This window comes from Durio zibethinus, chromosome 2 (assembly GCF_047325235.1).
Source record: "Durio zibethinus cultivar Kanyao isolate XHJ-2024 chromosome 2, ASM4732523v1, whole genome shotgun sequence".
Classification (NCBI taxonomy): domain Eukaryota; kingdom Viridiplantae; phylum Streptophyta; class Magnoliopsida; order Malvales; family Malvaceae; genus Durio; species Durio zibethinus.
This window is the reverse complement of record NC_143163.1, coordinates 361,870-384,645: the sequence shown is the minus strand read 5'-3', so window position 1 is coordinate 384,645 and position 22,776 is coordinate 361,870. Positions and strand designations below refer to the sequence as shown.

Here is a 22,776-nt window from a genome sequence, read left to right as displayed (position 1 = left end):
GATACATGTTTCTTATCTGCGGTTGCTCAGTTGTCAGAGGCTGGCACCAAATTCTCGTCTGCTGAGCTCGCTACACTGACAAATGACAAACCAAATTAACACTTTTATGCAGTAACTCTAGTCACAAGCACCAAAACCGAGTTTGTATCCACTATTATTGACACAAAATAACAGCTTTACATATAAACAAATTCTTTTTGTCTTACAAAACACAATCGTATCTCACCCTCTCATTGGGAGCTTCTCCCCCCTTACTCATATAATTTACACACAAGGTTTATGGAGTAAAAGAAAAATAAACTATCATATGTCATTGATGAAGGCATCAAAACAACGTAATCATTGAGTGCCATCACTTAGATACTTGGTTCTGCGGCTGATGACCTTGTGGTTTTGTCTGGCATGCTGAGGACATGATTCGTAAGCGTCTAGCAATCTCTGTGAATGATGGTCGAACCACAGGATCGGGAGCCCAACACTGCTCCATTAGTAACTTCCATTCAGGGTCACAGTTGCTTGGTACAGGTGGCCTCAATGTGTTGCTAACGATGCCTCCTGCATGTAAATGAGGTAATCAGACTACAGACTACCACGTCAACATATTCAATTCACCATGTACAGGGGCAGGAACATGCGTTCAAATAAATTGTCCTCGCTATAGTTTTAAATGGAACAACACCTGACATAGTAAATGGATGTGCAATGAACAAAGTAGACCCTCTATTAATATGAAATATATTGAATTTAACAGAAAAAATTTTATGAAAAATAGAAAATTCAAACAAGTAACAACATCAACAAAATGATGGTAAGGGACCCTTCTGCAGGACTTAATATGGAAAAAAAAATTAAGACGCCTCACAAAGTAAAAGCACAGGTAGCATAAAAGAAAGAAAAACTGAGAGATTTCACACCTATTATTGCTCCATAATGCATATAGGCATAAGGTTCCTCGCCAGTAAGAATCTCCCATAGGACAATGCCAAATGAGAACACATCAACCTGCAAATGACAAAATCCAAGTTAGTAATGCTTGCATGAAGACCATTGTGCCTTGCTTATTAGGGGTCATGGAGGTGGGGCTTTTAGGAAGAAACCTATATTTTAGCCATGGAGATAACTTGTACTTTTTATTAAAAAAAATGCACAAACAAATTCCAGAAGATTGAGATTGATAAAATAAAAAAGGTCCTACATCTGAAAAAGGTGCAGAGCCAACAAGCCCTAACATCCCATTTCATTACATAGACAACAACGATCACATAACTTGAGCCAGAAAGAACCACTTCACTCTTATAGACAATGAAAGTAGATAACTTGCTGTTCCTAAAAGCCACCCAAAATAATGTGAGAACCAGAATTACCGAGTGGCAATCCCTTCTATTAAGCATAATAAACTTGTTCCCAGCATATGCTGGATTGCTGTAAGGCTAGATATAAACTAAGATCTAAACAAACTTTTCATCCAAGCTCCGAAATATAATTGTCTTACCTTTTCAGAAACCTTACTACTGCTGCCATTCAACAGCTCTGGGGCCATCCATGGAAGAGTTCCCCTCACACCACCAGTAACCAAGGTATTCCTTTTTATCTTTGACAACCCAAAGTCCCCAACCTGCACAGACAATATCATCTTTATTTTTTGGTTTGACTTGGAAATCAATATCTACCTACCAAACAAGAAGAAAGAGATGGGTAATTGGATCAGCCACATACAACATAAATTTACAAATTTATAAGAAAATCACACAAATTACCTTGCAAATTGGCCGTACAGGGTCTTTCAAGTTGACAAGCAAGTTGTCACATTTTAAATCAAAATGCACAATGTTTTTTGAATGTAAATATTCCATCCCAAATGCTGCATCCATGGCAATAATGAGCCGCTTACGACGATCAAGATGTCTAGACAGTTACAAAACTTATAGAAGTGAATAAACAAATAAAACAGGAGGAAATTCTCAGAAGTGATGAAAGTAGTACATTCTAGGAATAACTATAAATAAAAATATTACCTGTCTTTGCTAAGCAAGACATGTCTAAGAGAGCCATTCACCATATACTCTGTGACAGTGGCTAGTGTTCCTCCAGGTCCATCCTGCACCACGCCATAAAATGCCACAACATTGGGGTGGTGAAGCTTTGAAAGAATGTCAGCTTCACGCCAGAACTCCACAGTCTGAAAAATATTTAATGCTGATTGTTATTAATGGCATGAGATGAAGTATAAAAAGCATTAATCTCCATTGATGATGCCCAAATGCCAAGAAACAACAGGAAAACTCACCAGTCTTTCTTGCTCAGATGAACGGCCAGTGAAACAGCTCTTTTTTATCCGCTTGATGGCAACGTCGGTTCCCCTCCATTTTCCATGGTAGACAGTCCCAAATGTACCAGAACCAAGCTCCCGTAGTTCTTCCAGATCTTCATTTTTAATGATCTGCCGTGGCATTTGATGAAATTAACCAACATGGTGTTAAAAACAGTGACTGCATCAGTTGAACAATCTTGGAACAAGAGGCAAAAATGCAGAATAGTTCAACCTAACAGCATGCTGAATAACATTTTTCAACAGATTTCTATTAAATTCACCAGCTTAAATTGAGATTAGGAGGTGATAGAAGCAGATATCACAGTGGCGAATAATGTCTGAGGTGATGTAATCGGCAGCATGCTGGCTTAGGTAAAGCAATAAAGATGTTTTTAATGCTAAACAATATGCCTATAATCAGTGCTTAACATCTAAGAAGCAATCATTACCAGCTGAATGGTGCCATTGGCAATAAGGCTCCGTTGGAAATTTTAGAAAATGAAAAGAGCAAATTAACGTTAATCAACTCTTTCTGTATTAAGATATTAGATAATACCTGACAATGCAAGACATACCTGCAATGTACTTATATCAATATCTCCAAGGGAAGGATCCAAAAAAGGTACACCAGTATTGAGAATATCCAATTTCCCATCCTTGAAAATACAGAAAATTTAGAAAACAGGGATAAAAGCAAGCAATATCTTCACAAGCTAAGGGATATTAATATAAAACGAGTGCCACTAGTACCTCATACTCTGATTCAGGTACTTTGTGGTTCGGCCCATCTTGTCCACTTTCATCACCCTTGAGCAGAGACTTCTTGTAACCTGAACCTATATCCAGGTTGTTAGGAGCAGCAACAGTAGTTGACTCCTGCCTGATGTCCTCACCAAAATTGATATCTGGCTTAATATGACCTAAGGCAACTGCACCAGCAGATTTCAAAGGTGGATAGCTGTAATCGATTGGAGCCCCACCTTCAATATTTGTAAGTGGAGATGAGAAACCCAGATGGTCCTGATCCATGAGGGAGACATCCTTTCTAACAAACTCATCCTGAGCCAAATTACGGAAGTATGACCAATGCTTAGGTTCATGATTCTCCATGTTTAAGCTCAATCCAGCTCCATCACCAGGAAATGGGCTGATACCATCGAGGTTCTGGGACATTCTTACTTTTGAGAACATATCAGACAAAAGATCACGGGGAAATCGATCGTTAATATCAATAAGTATGTCTCCATGCTCTGAGGTGCCAACAGAAGTAGTAGGCTGTACATTGGAAGTTGCTCTAATTGAATTCTCTGCCCAAACCAAAGTTTGTTCATGACCCTTAGTATGATTTCCTGTGTTCTTGTTTTCATCCTTCTCAATTCGTTCAAAATCAGATGGCTTCAAAGAAGGATCTTCAAGGTGCTTAACAGAAGTTCCTTGACTTGCTGTAGGATGATTTAATCCAGCTGCTTCATCAGCAGTGCTCTTAACTGAGACTTGTTTCAATTCAGATTTCTGCTTAGTTGACTCAAGCCCCTCCTCAGGAATATTAGAGATGATTTTATAGGCAAAATCTTTGTACTTTTCAAATTCTGTAAGCCCATCCATTACAGTCTGAGGATTTTTAGACAGAGGATTTGCAGAAGTGACAGGCTGTTCAGCCTGGGGAGCCAAATTCCCATCATGAATCTTGTCAACTGATTCTATAATTGGTTGGGAAGAATCAGAATGTGCTTGAGTCATTAGAAACTGAGAACCAAAAGAATCATCAGACTTCGATAAACGGTTCATTTCTGCCTGCTCCCTGGGGATTCTCTCTGAATGAAAAACACGTTGAGGAATCACAGAAGGCTCAAGACGGCTAAAATCATTTGGATCAGCCTCAGAACCACCACCTCCAGATGTAAAGGGCCCACCAGATGTGCAGAAGTGGTCATCATCAACGTTCTTTCTCCCTTCAGTTACAACTTCAGGGGCCACCGAATTCTGCATAGCTTCCTGGGTCTTTTTGAAATTTTTTGCAGGCAACAAAGGTGAGCCAATGTCTGGCACTGAAATGATAACCGATGCTTCCTCTTTAGAAATATGATTTGGAACAGAACTGTCATATGCATTTGAAGGGACACTGTACTCCTTCTCAGACATCCGAATTTTTTCAGTTTCATTGATCTTCGGGAGAGATGTATCTCTTTTCATTTTTGGCTCCTTTGTTGGTGGAGCTTTGTCTAGGGATCGGACTTTTTCAGGTTCAGTTATTTTTGGGGCTGAGCTATCTCTTTTTAGTTTCACCTCTTTTATAGATACTTCTGGATCTTGCACTTGAAAGCCCATATACATCTTCTCGTCAGCTAAGCCCGTCTGAGGAGTCACATGCCCATGGAATGGCATTGAGACTAAATTTTCTCCAGGTGTCACATATTTAGAGGGTTGGGAACCATAACCGTATTGGAATGGAGCAGACAAAGGAACATTACTCTTCCCATCTACCTGGGGAGTGGAAGACGGCTGCTGGCTAGCTTCTCCATGACACATTTTTTGCTCTGAGTATGGCTGTGAACTAGATTCATAAGTGCTAGATGAACTTGCCCATACTGGTTGAGAAGATTGGAGGGTTGGTGAAGGTGCATGAGAAGATTGGGCTGTTGGTGAAGGTGCATGAGAAGATTGGACTGCTGGTGAAGGTGCATGAGAAGATTGGACAGCTGATAAAGGTGCATTGGCTGTCAAAGAAGCAGTACTAGTAGCAGCTGCTTCAGTCACAGGCCGATCAGCCTCCCTTACAACATTCAAAGCAAGTAACTCATCCAAATTGTTCTCAGACGCACTAGCCACAATTGAGTTTTTTCTTGATCCTAGGTCCATGCCATTCACAGCAACAAAATATTGCATCTCAGAATCACCCTCTACACTTCCCAAACCATACTGAGCATCCTCCAGATCAGTGCTAGAGAAAAGGAATAGCCTGGGTTTCTGTGATCCTCCATCTTCTAGTTCCTCCATCATGTTTTGCAGATCCTCATCACAAGATACAGAGACCAATGCGTCAAGATCCTCCCCAGGCAACTGATACTTTATTGTATGGGCTTGGTCATAAATTGTTAAGGTTTTTTGAACAAGCTCTTGCCAGGAAATATCCCTGCTTAATCGGATTATACGTGTTTCGCCCCCAACATATCTAAGTTTCCCATCATAGGGACGTGGTAAAATTTTACCACCAAAGCTGCAGAGGAACTTCACCTTATTTGATGCACTGCAAGAAGCACTTGAAGAGGCATAACCTTGTTGTCCCCGACTAATGTCATTTCTTGAAGAGGATCGAGGAACTGATTGCACAGAATCATAATAGTGTTTGTCTTCGTGCACAGAAGGAGTCTTTCTCTCAAACTCCTGGGGACGGGGTTTTTCTACTGTGTTAAGCATAGAGATATCAGAGCCACTTTCAGAACCTGTATGAGAAATTCCCAGAATGCCCTTTAGATCCATATAGACAGGTCCACTGTTAGGATCACCATGAACATTCTGAATAAAATGCTGCCTGGGATTTACCCTTTCCCGCATAAATTCCAGAGAAAACTCCTCACCAGTCTGAATGGAGTAATTCAGCACTGGTCTAGCTCCCACCAACATATCATACTCAGGAGGTCGGATGTTAGTATTAATATTACTAGACGGATCATTGAAAAATCTTTGATTTGCAGACCCAAGAGTTTCATTTCTAGCTTCCATATTATTGTATCGAATTTTTTCATAATTCTTCTGTTGATCCATTAAGCCTTTTCCTAGATTCCTCTCCATTTAGATAAAATTTTCCAGGAAAATAGACCAAGGCAATATGCCATGATTATCACACCAATGCAATATCAGCAAATGCATTCTGCCATAGCCAGCAGCAAAGTTAGATTTCCAAACACCTTAACCTGAACCTGAAAGATTGTATGGGCATTCACCATTAGTTAAAATTAGTTATCAAGAGAAGAGCAACCAACTCAATGCATTCTTGAGAAAATCAACAACATCCTTCAGAGTCAAGAGATTAAAAACGCTTCCACCATTTTTACACTGAATAAATAGCTATGCCATTTCCATTACAAGAGACAAAATTATTGATGATGACACTGTCTATGGTAAAAAAAACCAGCTAGTTATATCCATTAAAAGAAGGAAACTGTGAAACCAATTTGTTTAAAACAAAATAACCGCACAAGTAATGGTCAATCAACCAATGCATTCTTATACTCATGAGCATAAATGAAATTTAGTCCAAACCACTGCCAAGAAACAGCAAAATACTTGTGAAGATAAAAGAACTCAGGCTCATTTTTGGGGAGAGAGTAATTCCGGAACTTGAATCATGCAATTTATTTAGCATAAACACCCTAAATTCAAGCAACAAACTCATAAAAGAATTTTGTAAAGTTCATTTTTTTCTTTTGATCCCCCTCCCCCTCCCCCCCCCCCCCCCCAAAAAAAAAACCCTTTTTAATAAAGCTTTCACGCAACTAGAAAGCAGATTTGAAGCTGTAATACAGATTTCACTGAACAATGCCTTTAGGACCTTTGGGACAAAGATACAAAGAAGTAAAACGAATGCATCCCATGCAAATCTGGAATCCTAAACATGAATCCTGAATAACACTCCAAATTCCAATATAAACATGCAAAGGTAATGGTGCATACCAAACAAAATACCCGAAACATACTTAAAATCAATCCCACGAAGTGTGATCCAAAACCAAGACGAATCCAATTTGAATACCGTTTTAATTAAATCCGTGATAAAGCCAATTTTGTTATAAGATTGAAACAGTAACATGGAAATTAAATAGTAATAATCGCAGTGCAGCGAGAGTACACAGCCTAATCAAACCCATAAAAAAAGTATGAAATATGAACAAAAATGGAGCTCAAAATCCAATCTCCAATCACTCCAAAACCACTGATCAAACACACTGACAAAAGAGAGAGAAACTAAACATCGGTATAAATAAAACCCAAAATTCACCAGAAATACAACAAAATCGAAATTAAAGTTAGAATCGGAACGAAACCCATAAGCGGATTAAAAGTTATAATCATTACTTTAACCTAACATTAATTAATTAAAACAAAAATAAAGTATTTTACCTTAGAAGAAAAAAAGGAAAAGAACGCAAAGAGCAGTGAAGCTTCGAGCAGCGAAGCGAAGATTATTGACTTTCTCTCTCTACAAATTCGCTCATTTTGAGTCCAAAATAGGGAGCCGTCCCTCTTTTCCCTTTTACAGTTTCTTTTTTATTTTTATGTAGATTTTATTTAAAGTAATTTCTAAGTAGTGTATTTGTTTGTCTCTCTCTAGATCTCTAAAATTTTGCCCGACTTTTTGGACACCCTTTTTTCTTTTTTTTTCCTTTGTTCAATTTTATTTTGCTTAAAAACGTCGGCATTTTGGGAATTTTGTTGAGGGATTTCCCGACGCGTGAGTGAGCGCGTGCGAGCAGTCATTGTGCGTGTTCGTTATCTCAAGTGTTGTGGGCCCCGCAATTGACGGGACGTTTGTGGGTTGGTGAGACTGAGATTGATCGTGGAAGTTATTTCAAACTTTGCTTTATGGGCTAATTTCAATAGGCCTTCTTTGCTGCGTTGAAAATCCAGTGGGCTAAGGTTTAGCAGTCTCACACACAAATATCAAGGTTTTTATTTCAATTTGAAAAATATTACCAGTTTTAGTTAATTGAATTTCATAAATGATATTTTATAAATTAATATAAATATTTTTTGTATAAATTTTAATATAATCAATGTAAGATTTATAATTTTTTTTATAAGATCACGAGGTTTTTTCCTATTTCAACAAGAGTTCATTGAACCTATCGTTTTTAGTAATACATTATTAATATTTTAAAGGTAACTTTAATATTAAACATCATAATTTACATTAACTTGTAAAAATTTTAATTCATTGTGTCTCAGATTTTATCTTATAAAAAATATTTTATAAATTAAATATGATATAAATACTTTAAATCTCAATTTAAATTATAATATATAATGAATATGAGATATATAATTCTGAATCATTGTACATAATAAATATTTATTAAATAAATTTTACTTTCTCACATGTTACTCTCAAACGCCCTTTTTTTTTTTTTTTATAATAAGACAAACGTTTTTGTTTACTGTTTATATACATCCTAATTGAGATAATCTACTACTATATATATCATGTGTTCAACATGAAATTTGAAAATGTAACATCAAATATTGAGAGAGAAGCAACTAAAATGCTTCTTTCTCATCAAGATATTGCTGCTGAGTTTGCAGGGGAATGTTTTGTGTTGCCACTTTTGTTTCATATTGCTCGTACTGCATTTGCCTTGCAATTGTTTCTAGCTTCTTTCCATCTATTTTTACGTAGCAAATGCGACTAGGATGAGCAAACAATATCTCATAATATAAAAATACAACATCAAGAAATTATATGTTTAATTAATCATGTAAGAGCCTATTATTTTAGGATATAAGTTTTGCATGTAATTGAAAGTTAAACAAAATAAAATGAAACACATACTATTTTGATATGTTGGGACGATTAAAGAAAAAAATCAGTAAAATTTTTTATATTTAAAATTATTAAAAATTAAAATTTATTTATTAAAATTAATAATTTAATATTTTTATCGATTGAATTTACGTGAAACCAATTAGATCTTAACACTTTTAAAGATAAATAAACAATAATCATTGAGTCAAAATTTAGAATTATGAAATATAATTGTATGTATCTAATAATATGTTTGAGTTAAATTTATTTAGACATATAAGCTGGTTTAACTTATAAAGATAAATAAATTAAAATGGAATAATCGAATTTCATGGTCTCTTTTCAATCCAATTTAACTTGTTGTTTTATCCAAAAAATAATCTTGTTTTTTGATTAAATCATCTCATGTAAAAAAAGGAAAAAGAAAATATGAAGCATGTATCATCGCATTCATATCATAATGCCCGTGGTTAGGAATGATTTATGGAAAGCTAGAATTAATAATCTTATGCTACACATTCTATATTCAATTTTATTTGATTTATAGTTAGGTTATAAGTCATCTTTCATTTATGTTCTTACAGTTACTGTAAATAATTTAACAAATATATTAAATAAATAATTTACATATTACAAAAATATTAATTTAAATAAATTATTTGTTAATTCACATATTATTCACACATATCATATGTCATTAATGTATAAAAAATAATATTAAATAATCTTATATTTCTCTAATTAAACAAAAAAAAATTTATATTTTCTAAGATCAATAAACTTTAAGCATCATACGATTTCTTTTAATATCACTTTTCTTCCAAAATTAAAAAATTTGCAAAACAAAGTTCCTCTCAAAGAAAAAAACAACAAAAAAAAGATTAAGGAAAGAAAGCATATATAATAAGAGACAGAGTTTAGTAAGAAGGTTCCATCGCTGATCCAACCAAGCAACTCCGAAGGCAATGGATGGCGGCGATTCTGAGGAGACAGGCAGAAGAAGAGAAAGGAAAGCAAGTTTCTCCTGGCTTGGGGAGAAGGGAAAGGAAATTAATATACAACGAAAAAAAAGAAACAAAATGGGAGGTGGCGTCTGGTAAAGCCACGTGGCATGCCATCAGTTGTTACGTAGGAGAGATGGCGAGAGGGGGGGAGAGAGAGCTCGCTTTCCCTTTCTCTCTCATGCGCTGCCATGTCAGAGTGGTAACCCCGTCCCTAGGACCCCGGCGAATCCGTATCGTATGCTCTCTTTCTCTCTCTATAGAAACCCCAACCTTTTCTCTCTATATATTTATAAATTTTTATTTTTAGATTTTTTGTTTTTCCGTTCGGTGTTTAATTGTTGTTTTGTCAATTCTCTCTCTATTTATTCGAGTTGCTCGTGTCTTCTCTCTCTTCGCTACTTTTTCTTTGCTTGGTATACCCTAATATCGTCTTCTCTCCACTTATCCATCTGTCTATATTCACTACATCTGCGTTACTCTTGATATTATTCTACCTGGTTTTGATTCTTTGATCTACGAGAAAGATTGGTAAGCTTCTTTTCCTATCTGCCTACTTGTTTATTTCCTTGTGTTTTGGCTTGGGGTTTTCTAATTTAGGTACTTTGAGGTGTCTTTTTTGTCTGTTTTGATGTTTTGTTGAATTTGCTGTGTTGTCTCATGTTGGGAGGTTTTTGTTCATAGTTTGATTGAAATTCGGTGGCTTTTGGACTGATTTGGGAGTTGGGTTTCTTTGAGCGAGTTTGTTGATGACGGTTAGTTTTGTTGAAATGGGGTTTTGAGCTCAATGTAAGTTAAATGTTTCATGCATGGATTGAGTTTTTTAATTTAAACTGATTGTTCAGTTTGTCCTTTTTGTGTTAGCATAGCGGATGACCAATTGTTTGGCTTAGATGCTTCAATTCATTTCTACACCAGACTAAATAATAGCTCTATTGCATTTCCAAATCTGTTTTAATTTACCAATTGATCATTTAGGAATGTGTCAAACCACTGTCAATGCTGTTTCCTACTTTCTTTTCTTCATTTTTCATCCCACGGATAATGCCTGGATTAATGATGCTACTCCTATCTTATCATGTAGTTCCTTTGTTGCTTCCGCACTATGTAGAATATTGAGTTCAGCTTTGGTTTGACTATTGTGTTCACCTTTTGAGCAAAACCTTATTGTTTTGCTTTGGCATGGACATGGGTAATTCTGTCGACTCTAGTTTAATTAAGTTGTTCTTCTTGGTACATCAACTTTGACATTTTAGAAACCAAATGTAAACACTGAGAATAATGTGAACTTTGATGTTGACTAGTTGATTAGCAGCAACTTGAAGTTGGTTGCAACTCAGAATTGCTAATCCAAAGTTGAGTTTGTTTGAGAGCTTGTTTAGAAATGGGAATCACTGACAAATTCAGTTTCAAGAGTTTATGTTTTAATGAATTCAGTATGTGTGCATGCTGAAAATCCCATCTCCCTTTTTTTGCATATAAATAAAGCTTTCTTTCTTTTCTGAAATGCTTTTAATGTGTTTATGTGCATGCTTCACCATTCTTTAGCCTAATAAAACTATTGGTGCCTGGTAGTTTCTTTTTTTTCTAGTAACAAGTTATATTGCTGAAAATGTAGGAATTGTACCTTGAGTCTTTGAAGTGGCTAAAATTGCAAGGCGGAAGCTTCATTGATCCGGCAGTGACTTGACATGCTTTCTGTTGTTCATAGCTGCAATGTAAGACCCTTTAAGAAAGGATGAAGGATACCAGTTCATTAAATAGTAAAATGATTAATCGAAACTGGGTCTTGAAGCGCAAACGAAGAAAGTTTCTGTGTGGACCATCCTTAGCCAATGGTAAAGAAGAGAACTTAGTAGCATCAGAATCTCCAAGGAGTACTTCAGCTAAACGTAAGCTGAAAGGCGATATAAGCTCTGATCAGTTTTCATCTAAAAAGAAAGGAAATGATGGGGTATGATGCCCTTTGTTCTTGTTCTGTCATTTATTTGTTTCCCTAATTGCAATGTAGTTCTTTTCTTTTTCTTATTTGATATTGCTGTTAATTATGTTTTTGTATGGTCAATGTAGCTAAACAATCTCCTCATTCCCTTTTTTTTGAAAAATTTTTTGTCGATATGTTTAAATTTTACTCGAAATTTGATTGATTAAGTGTTGTGAATTTAGCCAAGTGTTTATCAATTATCAAATATTGGAATCTGCATGCCTGAAGTTAAATTTTGGATCATGCATGCTGAATTCAGTATCACTTTTCACCCAAGTTAAGAGTAAATGTGCTCAGAATGATAGCTATTGGTGGCATTGGGTTTTCATCAATTTTTTTCCACTGTGATATGCTTATTCATCATCTTGTTTGCATCAAATTCATGTGACCTCAAGAGCTTCTGAGTTCTGACTGTGATTACAGGTTGTGTTTTCAAAAGCATTTCATTGTTTTACTCATCTCGCTCTCACCTTGTTCTGCTTGAGAAACATGTATAAAAGTTTGCTGTTAGAAACTCAAAGTACATCCCTATAGTATCATATTGCGTACTAGTATTGGGAGAAAAATAACGTACAGAGCTCAAACAAAATCCAAGGGAATATACATCCATTTGCAATCTTGTGTCTTGACTGTATTTTGTAGGCATTTGTAAACTGCTTCTGACAACTATTTTTCACAAATTTTTGTCTCCAGTATTACTATGAATGTGTGATTTGTGATCTTGGCGGCAACTTGTTGTGTTGTGATAGTTGTCCCAGGACCTATCATCTTCAATGCCTTGATCCACCTCTTAAGGTATGATATCACAGCTAACTTGAGATGATTCTTTTCTTTGTTTTATGGCTGTATCATCATTTTTTTTAACTCCTATTCTCTTTTCTTTTCTTTACTCTACTGTATTCATCATTGTAGCGCATTCCAATGGGAAAGTGGCAATGTCCAAAGTGCTATAAGAAGACTGATCCAATCAAGCCCATTACCCATCTGGATTCAATCTCCAAACGAGCAAGATCAAAAATTATCAAGACAAAAGATCTAACTGGAAGAAAGTCACCTGCTACTGAAAAAGTGTCCCAAATTTTTGGAACGTCCATTATTGCGAAGAAAAGATCCTCCTCTAGCAAAGGAAAATCTGGTTTAGCTCAGGGAGTTGATACCTTGAAAAAGGAACCAGAAACCTCACATATAGATGTACCTTGTATCCCCAAGCCAACTCTTACATCCCTTGGTGGTGCAGAGGAAGCTGGTTCATCGTGTGTGAATGTTGATGACGGAAAGAAACCTAATGCATCTCCAACAAGTTCATCTGTGGAAAGGAAGTTAATTCCTCCTGCTGACGAGGTTTTGCCTAATTCTAAAAGCACAAAGTCGGAGCAAAATGATGAAGCACCTGAAGCAAAGCATGAATTGTCTTGTGATAATGAGTCTCCCAGAAACAAAATTGTTCTTGCAATTGATGTAGCCACAAGGAAAGATAGAAAAAGAAAGCAAAAAGTCAATAATGAAGCAAGTCAAAAGAAGCATAAGAGAGATAAGGGAAAGCATACTGTTAGTACTTCCAAACAAAAGCAGTCCAAAGCAAATAATATTGGTCCTGGAGCTGGTGAAACTCATCAGAAACAGAAACCTGATAATCATGGGGTTCTTGCATCTCTGTCAAAGGATTATGGTGGAAGCAAGAATTTTGATACTCGTAAAAAAGATGAGGTATGTTATAATCTTCTATATTATTTTTTTTTTCTGCTGGGTGGTTGGAGGTCTTTTATTGTATTTCATATGCTCAGCTGGCTTTTGGATTGAATGATGTAGAGAATAATAATGTTTATCTTTAAATGAGTCTTTGTAGATATTTTGATGTCATCTAGAAAGCGATGCTGAGAATGATAATGTTTATCTTTGAATGAGTCTTTGTAGATATTTTGATGTCCTCTAGAGTTGTTGTACTTTAAGGGATTTTCTCTATTTCCCTCTTCTTTTCTGAACTGAACTCTTGCTTATATGATTCGGGCAAATGTTGTTTAAAAACATAGTTGTTAGAAGTATTCTTTTGGGAGATAATAGCTGGATGGTTAGTTGCTTTGTCTTATATGTTGCACCAGTTTGCGTATATACCTTGAAATCAGAGCAGAGCTCTCTAAGAGGCCTAGGATCTGTAATTTTCTAATCCAGAAAGCTGCCTGGCACATCCACTTGTTTTGTACCTTTTCATCTTTATCAATTAAGAGTCTCCTTGGCTGAGTTTCTCCCCCTTCAAATTGGAACTACTTTCTTTAATTTGCTACATGTTTTCAGTTCTCCTGCATTGCGTGGATTTATTATTCTATACGAGAATGCAAAATGGAAAACTTCATTAATTTTTTAGTTGAGAGCTTTTCCGTTCGGGTGTGGCTTTCCATGTGGCATACAAAGTCAAACTTAAGATGGGTAGCTTATTTTCTGAACTATCGAATGTTGATTTTAAGATTTTATGCTACAGAGTTAGACGAGTTGCTCCTTCATTATTTGCACTGGTTTAGAGTTACATATAATGTACATGCTGTGTTTCTTCGTCTTTTTTTCTCGTCTTCTACATGTTCCGCATATTCTGACTAGAATGTGTAGTATAAGTTGTCTGTTAATTTTATTTTGGTGTTCAATTTGTTTGGTCTACATCAGTGCGATAAATGTCCTTAATCCTGCTGTCTGATATTATATGTCCTTATTGATGTATAAATTTAGAGCTACAGATTAGGATGAATCTTCGTTCTTATTCTTCAATTGGATCTGAATATTGACCTGGTTTTTTACCAAAATGATTTATGATTAACTCTCTGTTTATGTTGGACATTTAAGTGTGACTTCCTGGATTTAATGCCTTGAATATATATCTTAATGCACCGTATACGATTTCATACATAAATATCATTGCTGACTTCATATGTTAGTGTTTTTCATTGCTGATGTCATCACATCATTGTGACTACCCTTGGAATTCTTTCTGTTGATTATTTAAAGTCTTGCTATTTTCTTGATCAGAAGATTCCTGAGTATGCAACACCCCAGTCAGGTGAGTCAGATAAAGGGACTGTCGATGCCTCGCTGATACGTGAAGGCAGTGTTCCCACTGAACTTCAGCAGGTTAGTTGACTTCTTTTATATGGCAGTATCAAAGAGCATAGTTTCTGCCTTGAATATATACTCTTTACTTTTTTGGCTAATGAATGGCCTTTTTCCCTACATTTCATACTTATCTGCTTCACAGGTTGATCGCGTTCTAGGCTGTCGGGTTCAAGGTGATAATGCTAGTGTTTTGCATCACGCATCTGCAGCACTTTCAGATGACGTGCATTCTGACGATTTGGTAATCACGGAAAATCAAAACAGACTTTCAGAGGAGAATTCTGTTTGTGATATTGATTCAGATATAGCAGCTGCTGAAAATCTTGCTGAGGGTTGTCCTAATACTTTGAAAAGTTCTGATAAAGAAGAAAGCACAAAGAATGATGTCAGAGTGGATAAAATAAATGTATATAGAAGGTCTGTCACTAAAAAATGCAAGGGAGGGAATGCTGTGGACTTAGTGAGCAAAGGTACTAAGGATTCAGATTGTGCAATCATAAATGGTAAGGATCAAGATGAATCTGCTGTAACTGTAGAAGATTCAGGAAAAAGAAATGAAAAAATAGTAGTAGAAGAGGTAGATGCTAATGTTTGTGTGAAAAGTCATGGAAGCACTGAAGTTCCAAAAGTTTGTGGAACATCTGCAACAACAAAAGAGATGGATGTAGACATGAAAATAAGTAGCAGTGCTGAAAATGAAGTCCAAGAAACAGCTGTAAGTAAATCTGCATGTTCTAATAGGGAGACAGTGTCATATGAGTTTTTTGTTAAATGGGTGGGGAAGTCCCATATCCATAATAGCTGGATTTCTGAATCCCAATTGAAAGTTCTGGCGAAGAGAAAACTGGAAAATTACAAGGCAAAGTATGGGACAGCTGTGATAAATATCTGTGAGGAGCAGTGGAAGAAGCCTCAGCGAGTTATTTCTCTCCGTGTTTCAAACATGGGTATGCGGGAAGCTTTTGTGAAGTGGACTGGTCTTCCATATGATGAATGCACTTGGGAAAGATTAGATGAACCTGTTGTTCAACAATCTTCTCATCTGATTGACCTGTTTGATCAGTTTGAACGCCAAACATTGGAAAAAGATGCTGCTAAGGATGAATCTAGGGGAAAGGGGGATCGGCGGCATGATATTGCTACTTTGGCTGAGCAACCTAAAGAGCTGAAGGGAGGTGCACTATTTCCCCATCAGCTTGAAGCACTTAATTGGTTGCGTAGATGCTGGCATAAATCCAAAAATGTTATACTTGCTGATGAGATGGGGCTTGGAAAAACTGTGTCTGCTGTTGCCTTTATTTTGTCACTTTATTTTGAGTTTAAAGCTACTCTACCTTGTTTGGTGCTGGTACCACTTTCTACTATGCCTAACTGGCTTGCTGAGTTTTCATTATGGGCTCCTGATTTAAATGTTGTGGAGTATCATGGTGGAGCCAAAGCAAGAGCCACCATTCGCCAGTATGAATGGCATGCTAGTGACCCAAATGAATTGAATAAGAGAACAGCTTCTTACAAATATAATGTTCTTTTAACTACTTATGAAATGATTCTTGCGGATTCCTCTTATTTGCGTGGTGTTCCTTGGGAAGTTCTTGTGGTTGATGAGGGTCATCGTTTGAAAAATTCAGGAAGTAAGCTGTTTAGCTTGCTCAACACATTCTCTTTCCAACATCGTGTTCTGTTGACTGGAACCCCACTCCAGAATAACATTGGTGAGATGTATAACTTGCTTAATTTCTTGCAGCCATCTTCCTTCCCTTCTTTATCTTCATTTGAGGAGAAGTTTAATGATCTTACAACTGCGGAAAAGGTGGAGGAACTGAAGAAACTTGTTGCTCCTCATATGCTTCGAAGGCTTAAAAGGGATGCTATGCAGAATATTCCCCCCAAAACTGAACGAATGGTGCCTGTTGAGTTGTCATCCATTCAAGCTGAATACTACCGTGCAATGCTAACTAAGAACTACCAGATATTACGAAATATTGGGAAAGGTGTTGCACAGCAGTCAATGTTAAACATTGTGATGCAACTGAGAAAGGTTTGTAATCATCCATATCTCATACCAGGTACTGAGCCTGAGTCTGGATCAGTGGAGTTTCTTCATGAAATGCGTATAAAAGCTTCAGCCAAGTTGACTCTGTTGCATTCCATGCTTAAAGTCTTATATAGAGAAGGGCATAGAGTTCTAATTTTTTCACAAATGACGAAGCTTCTTGATATCCTTGAGGATTATTTGACTATAGAATTTGGCCCTAAAACATATGAGAGAGTTGATGGCTCTGTTTCAGTTGCTGATCGTCAAACGTCGATAGCAAGGTTCAACCAAGACAAAAGTCGATTTGTCTTCTTGTTATCAACACGTTCTTGTGGCCTTGGTATCAATTTAGCAACAGCTGACACTGTTATAATTTATGATTCTGATTTCAATCCACATGCTGACATCCAAGCTATGAATCGGGCACATCGAATTGGACAATCAAACAGACTTTTAGTGTACAGGCTTGTAGTTCGTGCTAGTGTAGAAGAGCGCATCTTGCAGCTTGCTAAAAAGAAACTAATGCTTGATCAGCTGTTTGTCAACAAGTCTGGATCTCAAAAAGAAGTGGAAGACATTCTGCGATGGGGAACAGAAGAACTCTTTATCGATTCTTCTAGTGGGAAAGGTTCAGGTGAAGGTAATAGCAATAAAGAAGATGCATTAATGGATATAGAACATAAGCACTGGAAGAGGGGTGGTGGTCTGGGAGATGTGTACCAGGACAAATGTACACATGGCAGCAACAAGATTGTGTTGGATGAAAATGCAATTTTAAAATTACTTGATCGTTCAAACCTTCAGTCTGGATCAGCTGATGTTGTTGAGGGGGATTTGGAGAATGATATGCTTGGCTCAGTAAAGGTGAGGTATTATACTCATATAATGTTTAAGTGTGTGGTTTTTATGTTAATACATTCATCAGTTGACGTATGCAATGACATATACTACTGCTCTTTTTGCATGGGACTGATACAAACTGATGCATTTTTAATAAAACTTGGCTTCTGTGTTTGCTGTTTGCAATAAAAGTTCCCTACTTAATTGAAATTTCTTGAAATTGAGCTTAAAATACTAGGTTTTGTTGGTCAAAATAGGAGCTCCAGGGTCTACCCCTTAGTTGGTAAAAACTGTACTTGCTTTATTTAGACCTGCTTTGGCAAGCTTAAAGCCTCCTTGTAGCTTTAGCTTGTAAAACTGATTGTTTACATTTTATAAGCATTTTTATGCATAAAAGCTTGCATGTTATTGCAAACTATTAGAGCCTGTTGTTCAGGTTGCTGCATCTGTTTATCTTTTAAACATTTTTACCCAGAGAATTCATATGTATGTGAGAGAATTTTTATTGTTAAAATTGATAGCTTATTCTATGTATAACTACTTCATAATCCATCTATAATTTGCCCCTGTTTGTGGGGTCGTAAAAGTAGCTCCTAATGAGACTTTATTGTTCTTAAAAATTCTTATAATTTTAAATATTTTCCTTAGAGTCTTTGGTCTTTATCTCTGGTTGCCTAAGACCTTTCCTGTTTTTATCTTTTGCACTCATTCTAATTTCAAAGAAAGCATTAGAATCTTGTTGTTTGTTTAATTGAACATTTTCTCATTTTCTTCATGTGCAGTCGGTGGAATGGAATGATGAAACAACAGAGGAACCAGGGGGAGGTGAATCACCTCCAGCTGTTGCTGATGATATTTCGGTGCAGAATTCTGAGAAGAAAGAAGATAATGTGTTAAATGGTACTGAAGAAAATGAATGGGACAGACTTTTGCGTGTGAGGTGAAGATCTTTTTTCTTTACCCTCCAGTTCTTCTCAATTTAAAAAAAAAACTGTTGTACTAAAGGTTCCTTACATTTAAATGTGCTGGAAGATCTAAGGTTTTGGTTTACTTGAAAAACCCTTTTCTGCTTGATTTACTGGGTGACAGGTGGGAGAAACATCAAAGTGAGGAGGAAGCAGCCCTTGGTAGAGGGAAGCGACAAAGGAAAGCCGTCTCTTATAGAGAAGCATATGCTCCACATCCCAATGAAACAATAAGTGAGGTACTTCATGTTGCTTTCTGTGTTAGAATGTATGTATGGCTTCTCCTTTCTCCTTAATAATATGTAAAACTTTTTCAAAAGATACGGACATACTTGTATTATTCCATATGCACATGCTTGCTTAGCAGCCTTTAACTTGTAAGCTACATTAGTCTTTTATTGCTTATTCATGGTGTTTGCAACTTTTTATTCTGTTGAAAAGCAGAATGGTGGTGAAGAAGAAAAAGAACCAGAACCAGAGCCAGAGCGGGAATATACACCAGCGGGACGAGCTCTTAAAACTAAGTAGTAAGTTCAGATTCTTACCGAGAATTGCACTTGTTTAATTTTCTTTTGAGATGCCAGCAAAATAGTATTTTCAAAATTATTTTATTGACAATAATTCAAGTCAATTAATGGGATAGCTTCTTAAATATTGACATTGTGGGTGCATTAATTTACTTTATAATCCTTTTTTGACAGTACTAAACTCCGTGCTCGACAAAAAGAACGGCTTGCTAGGCGGAGTGCAATTGAAGAGTTTCATACAACTGAGGGATTTCCTGGACCTGACTCAGTAGCTCAGTGTCCTTCCATGAATGAAAGAGATGCGGATGAGGTCAATCAATCAGTTCGACAGCCAGATAAAGAAAAGTGTTTGGTAATTGACTTGGAGGACGACAAACTTGCTCAATCTTCAGATGAACCAAAGAGCAAGGCTGATTTGATTTTAAGGCTTGGGAGGCTGTCAAAACATAAAATAAATGGTCAGTTGGATCTTTCTCTTAATCCTTTTTATCAGTCTTCTCCTGAAATAATTCTTCCAAGTAACAATCATCATGGCACAAGCTATACCAACTTGCTACCTACCAACAACTTGTTGCCAGTTCTTGGGCTTTGTGCTCCCAATGCTAGTCTGTTAGAGTTGCGTCATAGAAACTTCTCAAAATCAAATAGCAGGCTAAGTGGGCCAGGAACTGGACCAGAGCTTCCATTAAGTTTAACTCCGACTACTGGACCTTCAACCGATAAAGAAGCAAAAGGTCAGGAGACTACCCTGGACAAATTTAAATTCCAAGATGCATCACCAGAAGTTTTACGTCTTAAAAATGGAAACCAAGATGGTTGGCTTCCATTTAGCTCGGTAACTCTCTTTCTCTCTATTTTAGTTTTTTTTTTTAGTTGTCAAATACAAAACCTTCTGGTCCATGTAAATATATGATGACAAGACTTGTTTCTTTGCAGTATCCTCCTGCTGTTTCACTAGGAAAAGTTTTTGATCGATTAGAAAGTTCTGGTTCCAGTTTTTCTGATTTTCAGGAAAAGATGTCACTGCCTAATTTACCTTTCGATGAGAAATTGCCGCCCCGGTTCCCCCTTCCTACCAAAACCATGACCAGATCACATCATGACCTTTTGCCTAGCTTATCCTTAGGGAGTAGGCTTGATGCAGTAAATGAGTCTGTGCAAGACCTTCCAACAATGCCATTGCTGCCCAATTTGAAATTCCCTCCACAAGATGTACCTAGGTATAATCAACAAGAGAGGGACATGCCTCCAATATTGGGTTTGGGTCAGTTGCCATCCATTTCTTTTCCTGAAAACCATAGGAGAGTGCTTGAAAGTATTCTTATGAGAACTGGATCTGGATCTGGGAACTTTTATAAAAACAAATCAAAGGTAGAGGGCTGGTCAGAGGATGAACTTGATTTTCTCTGGATTGGTGTTCGTAGACATGGGCGAGGTAGCTGGGATGCCATGCTTAGAGACCCCAGGCTAAACTTTTCGAAGTATAAAACTTCAGAAGATTTGGCAACTAGGTGGGAGGAGGAACAACTCAAAATTTTGGATGGGCCAGCTTTTCCTGTTCCAAAATTCACCCAGTCAACAAAAACTACCAAATCTTCTTCCTTGTTTCCAAGCATTTCTGATGGAATGATGATGCGGGCATTGCAGGGTAGTAGATTTGTTGCCTCGTCAAAATTTCAAACTCACCTGACTGACATGAAATTGGGTTTTGGTGATCTAGCTTCCAGCCTGCCTCACTTTGAGCCATCAGAGCAACTTGGTTTGCAAAATGATCATTTTCCTCCTATTCCAACGTGGAATCCTGACAAATTTGGTGCAAACTATTCTGGAGATTCAATTGCTGGACCCTCTGATAGGCCAGGCCCATCTTCGAATGTACCTAGTGAGAAACCTTTTCTTCTCAACTCTTTCAGAGCCAGCAACTTGGGTTCAAATCTGAATTGCCCCAGTAGCTTTAATTTACATAGAAAGGAGGATGATTATGGTTCAAAGAAGTATGGGAAGTTGCCTGGTCCTCTCGATAGATCAATACATATTTCATGTAATTGCCTCAATAATGGGGGAAGTGCTGAATCTGCCAGCTCCAGATTTCTCTCTGAGCCAAATAGAGAGCTGAATCTTTCCCATTCGAAGGGAAAAGTAGTTGGAAATAGTTCTTCCAAGAACAAGTTGCCTCACTGGCTTCAGGAAGCTGTCAGTGCTCCTGCTAAACTACCAGATCCTGATCTACCGCCCACTGTGTCAGCAATAGCTCATTCAGTTCGTGTACTATATGGAGAAGATAAACCAACCATTCCCCCATTTGTGGTACCAGGGCCCCCTCCTTCCCAACCGAAGGATCCAAGACGTGTTCTAAAGAAGAAAAAGAAACTGAAGTCGCATACGTTCAGGCAGGTGCAACCGGATGCAGCTGGAAGTAGTAGTCTCCCGTCAACGTGCTCAATTCCATTGACCCCAACATTTCAATTGCTTCCACAATCTGCAACTGGAACTGCGGGGCTTCCTTGGATTGAATCTGATGTCACCGTGCCTCCCCTTAACTTAAGTATGATGAATCCCTCATCTTCATCAGCATATCGAATTCCACCAAAGAAATCAAGCATGGGATTATCCCCCTCCCCTGAAGTGCTTCAACTGGTAGCATCGTGTGTTGCCCCAGGCCCACACTTGCCATCAACTTCTGCCGTGACGAATTCTAGCTTACTTGATGACAAGCTTCCATTGGCAAAACCTTTTAATGAAGTTGGATGTCCAGATTCGCAAGGTGTATTTGGCATAGGGAATGCTGAACAAAGCCCTCCCATTGATGTACAGGATCAGCCTCCAGAGATAGAAGATGAGCCCGAGAGTGGGGATTCTAGCAAGACTCGGTCTGATCCTTCTGGGGGTGAACGGCCTAATGTAGATGAAATATCATCAGAAGGCACTGTGTCAGATCATCCTTTGAGTGACCATGAACCATAACTGTTATGCAGGAGTAAAAGTGAAAAATAGTTATTCTTTGATGTACTAGAATTTTTGTAGGCATGATGCAGTGATTGATTATCTAGCGTTTATAGGATCATTTAGGACATCTCTAGTGTAAAGTTTCTGTAAGAGGAAATGAAATATATAGTGTTGCCTGCTTGCAGTGGCTTCTTTTGTGTCTTGCCTCCAGTTTGAGAGCTTCCTATTATTTGCCACTGCAAAAAATGAAAATTTCAATCTGCACAATGAGCTTCATTCTGCAGATCTAACTAGGTCATAGAAATTTGGAGGAAAGTTTCTTTCATGTTGCAGTAAGCTTCTGCCACGTATATTGTCTTCGAACTATATAAGCTGTGAAATTTTTTGTTTCATAGTCGAAAAATTTGTCCTCCTCAATGTGAAGTGACTTTGAAATCAGGTAGACTGTAAAGCATGGAAAAATAATGTGATGGAATCGATAATTCGTGGATTACATTTATTATGTTCGAATTCTTTGTCTATTGTTTAATATTTTAGTAACTACAGAA

General features: G+C 37.2%; 2 protein-coding genes across 20 annotated transcripts; one reads left to right on the top strand and one right to left on the bottom strand.

Annotated features, from left to right (window-relative positions):
- Positions 1-126: 126 nt before the first annotated feature.
- LOC111308526 (RAF-like serine/threonine-protein kinase 24) lies at positions 127-7,536 on the bottom strand. 4 transcript variants are annotated; one of them, XR_002692274.2, is made up of 9 exons: positions 7,433-7,536; positions 3,062-6,231; positions 2,887-2,967; positions 2,288-2,440; positions 2,016-2,179; positions 1,758-1,905; positions 1,493-1,670; positions 915-1,002; positions 127-555 (listed from the first exon to the last, which is right to left on the bottom strand). XR_002692274.2 is itself a non-coding variant. In XM_022906889.2 (9 exons), exons 2-9 carry the CDS (start codon positions 6,101-6,103, stop codon positions 609-611), a joined length of 3,870 nt encoding a protein of 1,289 aa, XP_022762624.1. In that variant the 5' UTR covers positions 6,104-6,231; positions 7,433-7,536; the 3' UTR covers positions 127-608. The 4 variants fall into 4 exon arrangements, 2 of the variants coding, with proteins under 2 accessions (XP_022762624.1, XP_022762623.1); XM_022906889.2 differs by having other exon boundaries at positions 127-679; positions 1,493-1,615; XM_022906888.2 differs by having other exon boundaries at positions 1,493-1,615.
- Positions 7,537-9,619: 2,083 nt separating this feature from the next.
- LOC111308520 (protein CHROMATIN REMODELING 4-like) lies at positions 9,620-22,645 on the top strand. 16 transcript variants are annotated; one of them, XM_089743626.1, is made up of 12 exons: positions 9,996-10,363; positions 11,451-11,786; positions 12,510-12,611; positions 12,729-13,523; positions 14,835-14,933; positions 15,058-17,814; positions 18,573-18,730; positions 18,880-18,994; positions 19,200-19,282; positions 19,457-19,740; positions 19,861-20,117; positions 20,219-22,645. In XM_089743626.1, exons 2-12 carry the CDS (start codon positions 11,571-11,573, stop codon positions 22,244-22,246), a joined length of 6,894 nt encoding a protein of 2,297 aa, XP_089599752.1. In that variant the 5' UTR covers positions 9,996-10,363; positions 11,451-11,570; the 3' UTR covers positions 22,247-22,645. The 16 variants fall into 16 exon arrangements, with proteins under 16 accessions (XP_022762613.1, XP_089599719.1, XP_089599739.1 ...); XM_022906878.2 differs by having other exon boundaries at positions 9,620-10,070; positions 14,832-14,933; positions 19,457-20,117; XM_089743593.1 differs by having other exon boundaries at positions 9,620-10,070; positions 14,832-14,933; positions 19,197-19,282; positions 19,457-20,117.
- The last annotated feature ends 131 nt before the right edge of the window (positions 22,646-22,776 follow it).

Excerpts from the sequence above, each read along its gene's own strand:
- LOC111308526 (XM_022906888.2), bottom strand. The coding sequence starts at position 6,103 with ATGGAGAGGAATCTAGGAAAAGGCTTAATGGATCAACAGAAGAATTAT. Across the intron at positions 2,180-2,287 it reads CATCTGAGCAAGAAAGACTG|ACTGTGGAGTTCTGGCGTGA; the intron begins GTGAGTTTTCCT and ends AATATTTTTCAG. Across the intron at positions 556-914 it reads GCATTATGGAGCAATAATAG|GAGGCATCGTTAGCAACACA; the intron begins GTGTGAAATCTC and ends ATTTACATGCAG.
- LOC111308520 (XM_089743582.1), top strand. The coding sequence starts at position 9,801 with ATGGCGGCGATTCTGAGGAGACAGGCAGAAGAAGAGAAAGGAAAGCAA. Across the intron at positions 18,995-19,196 it reads CCAATGAAACAATAAGTGAG|CAGAATGGTGGTGAAGAAGA; the intron begins GTACTTCATGTT and ends TCTGTTGAAAAG. Across the intron at positions 20,118-20,218 it reads GTTGGCTTCCATTTAGCTCG|TATCCTCCTGCTGTTTCACT; the intron begins GTAACTCTCTTT and ends GTTTCTTTGCAG.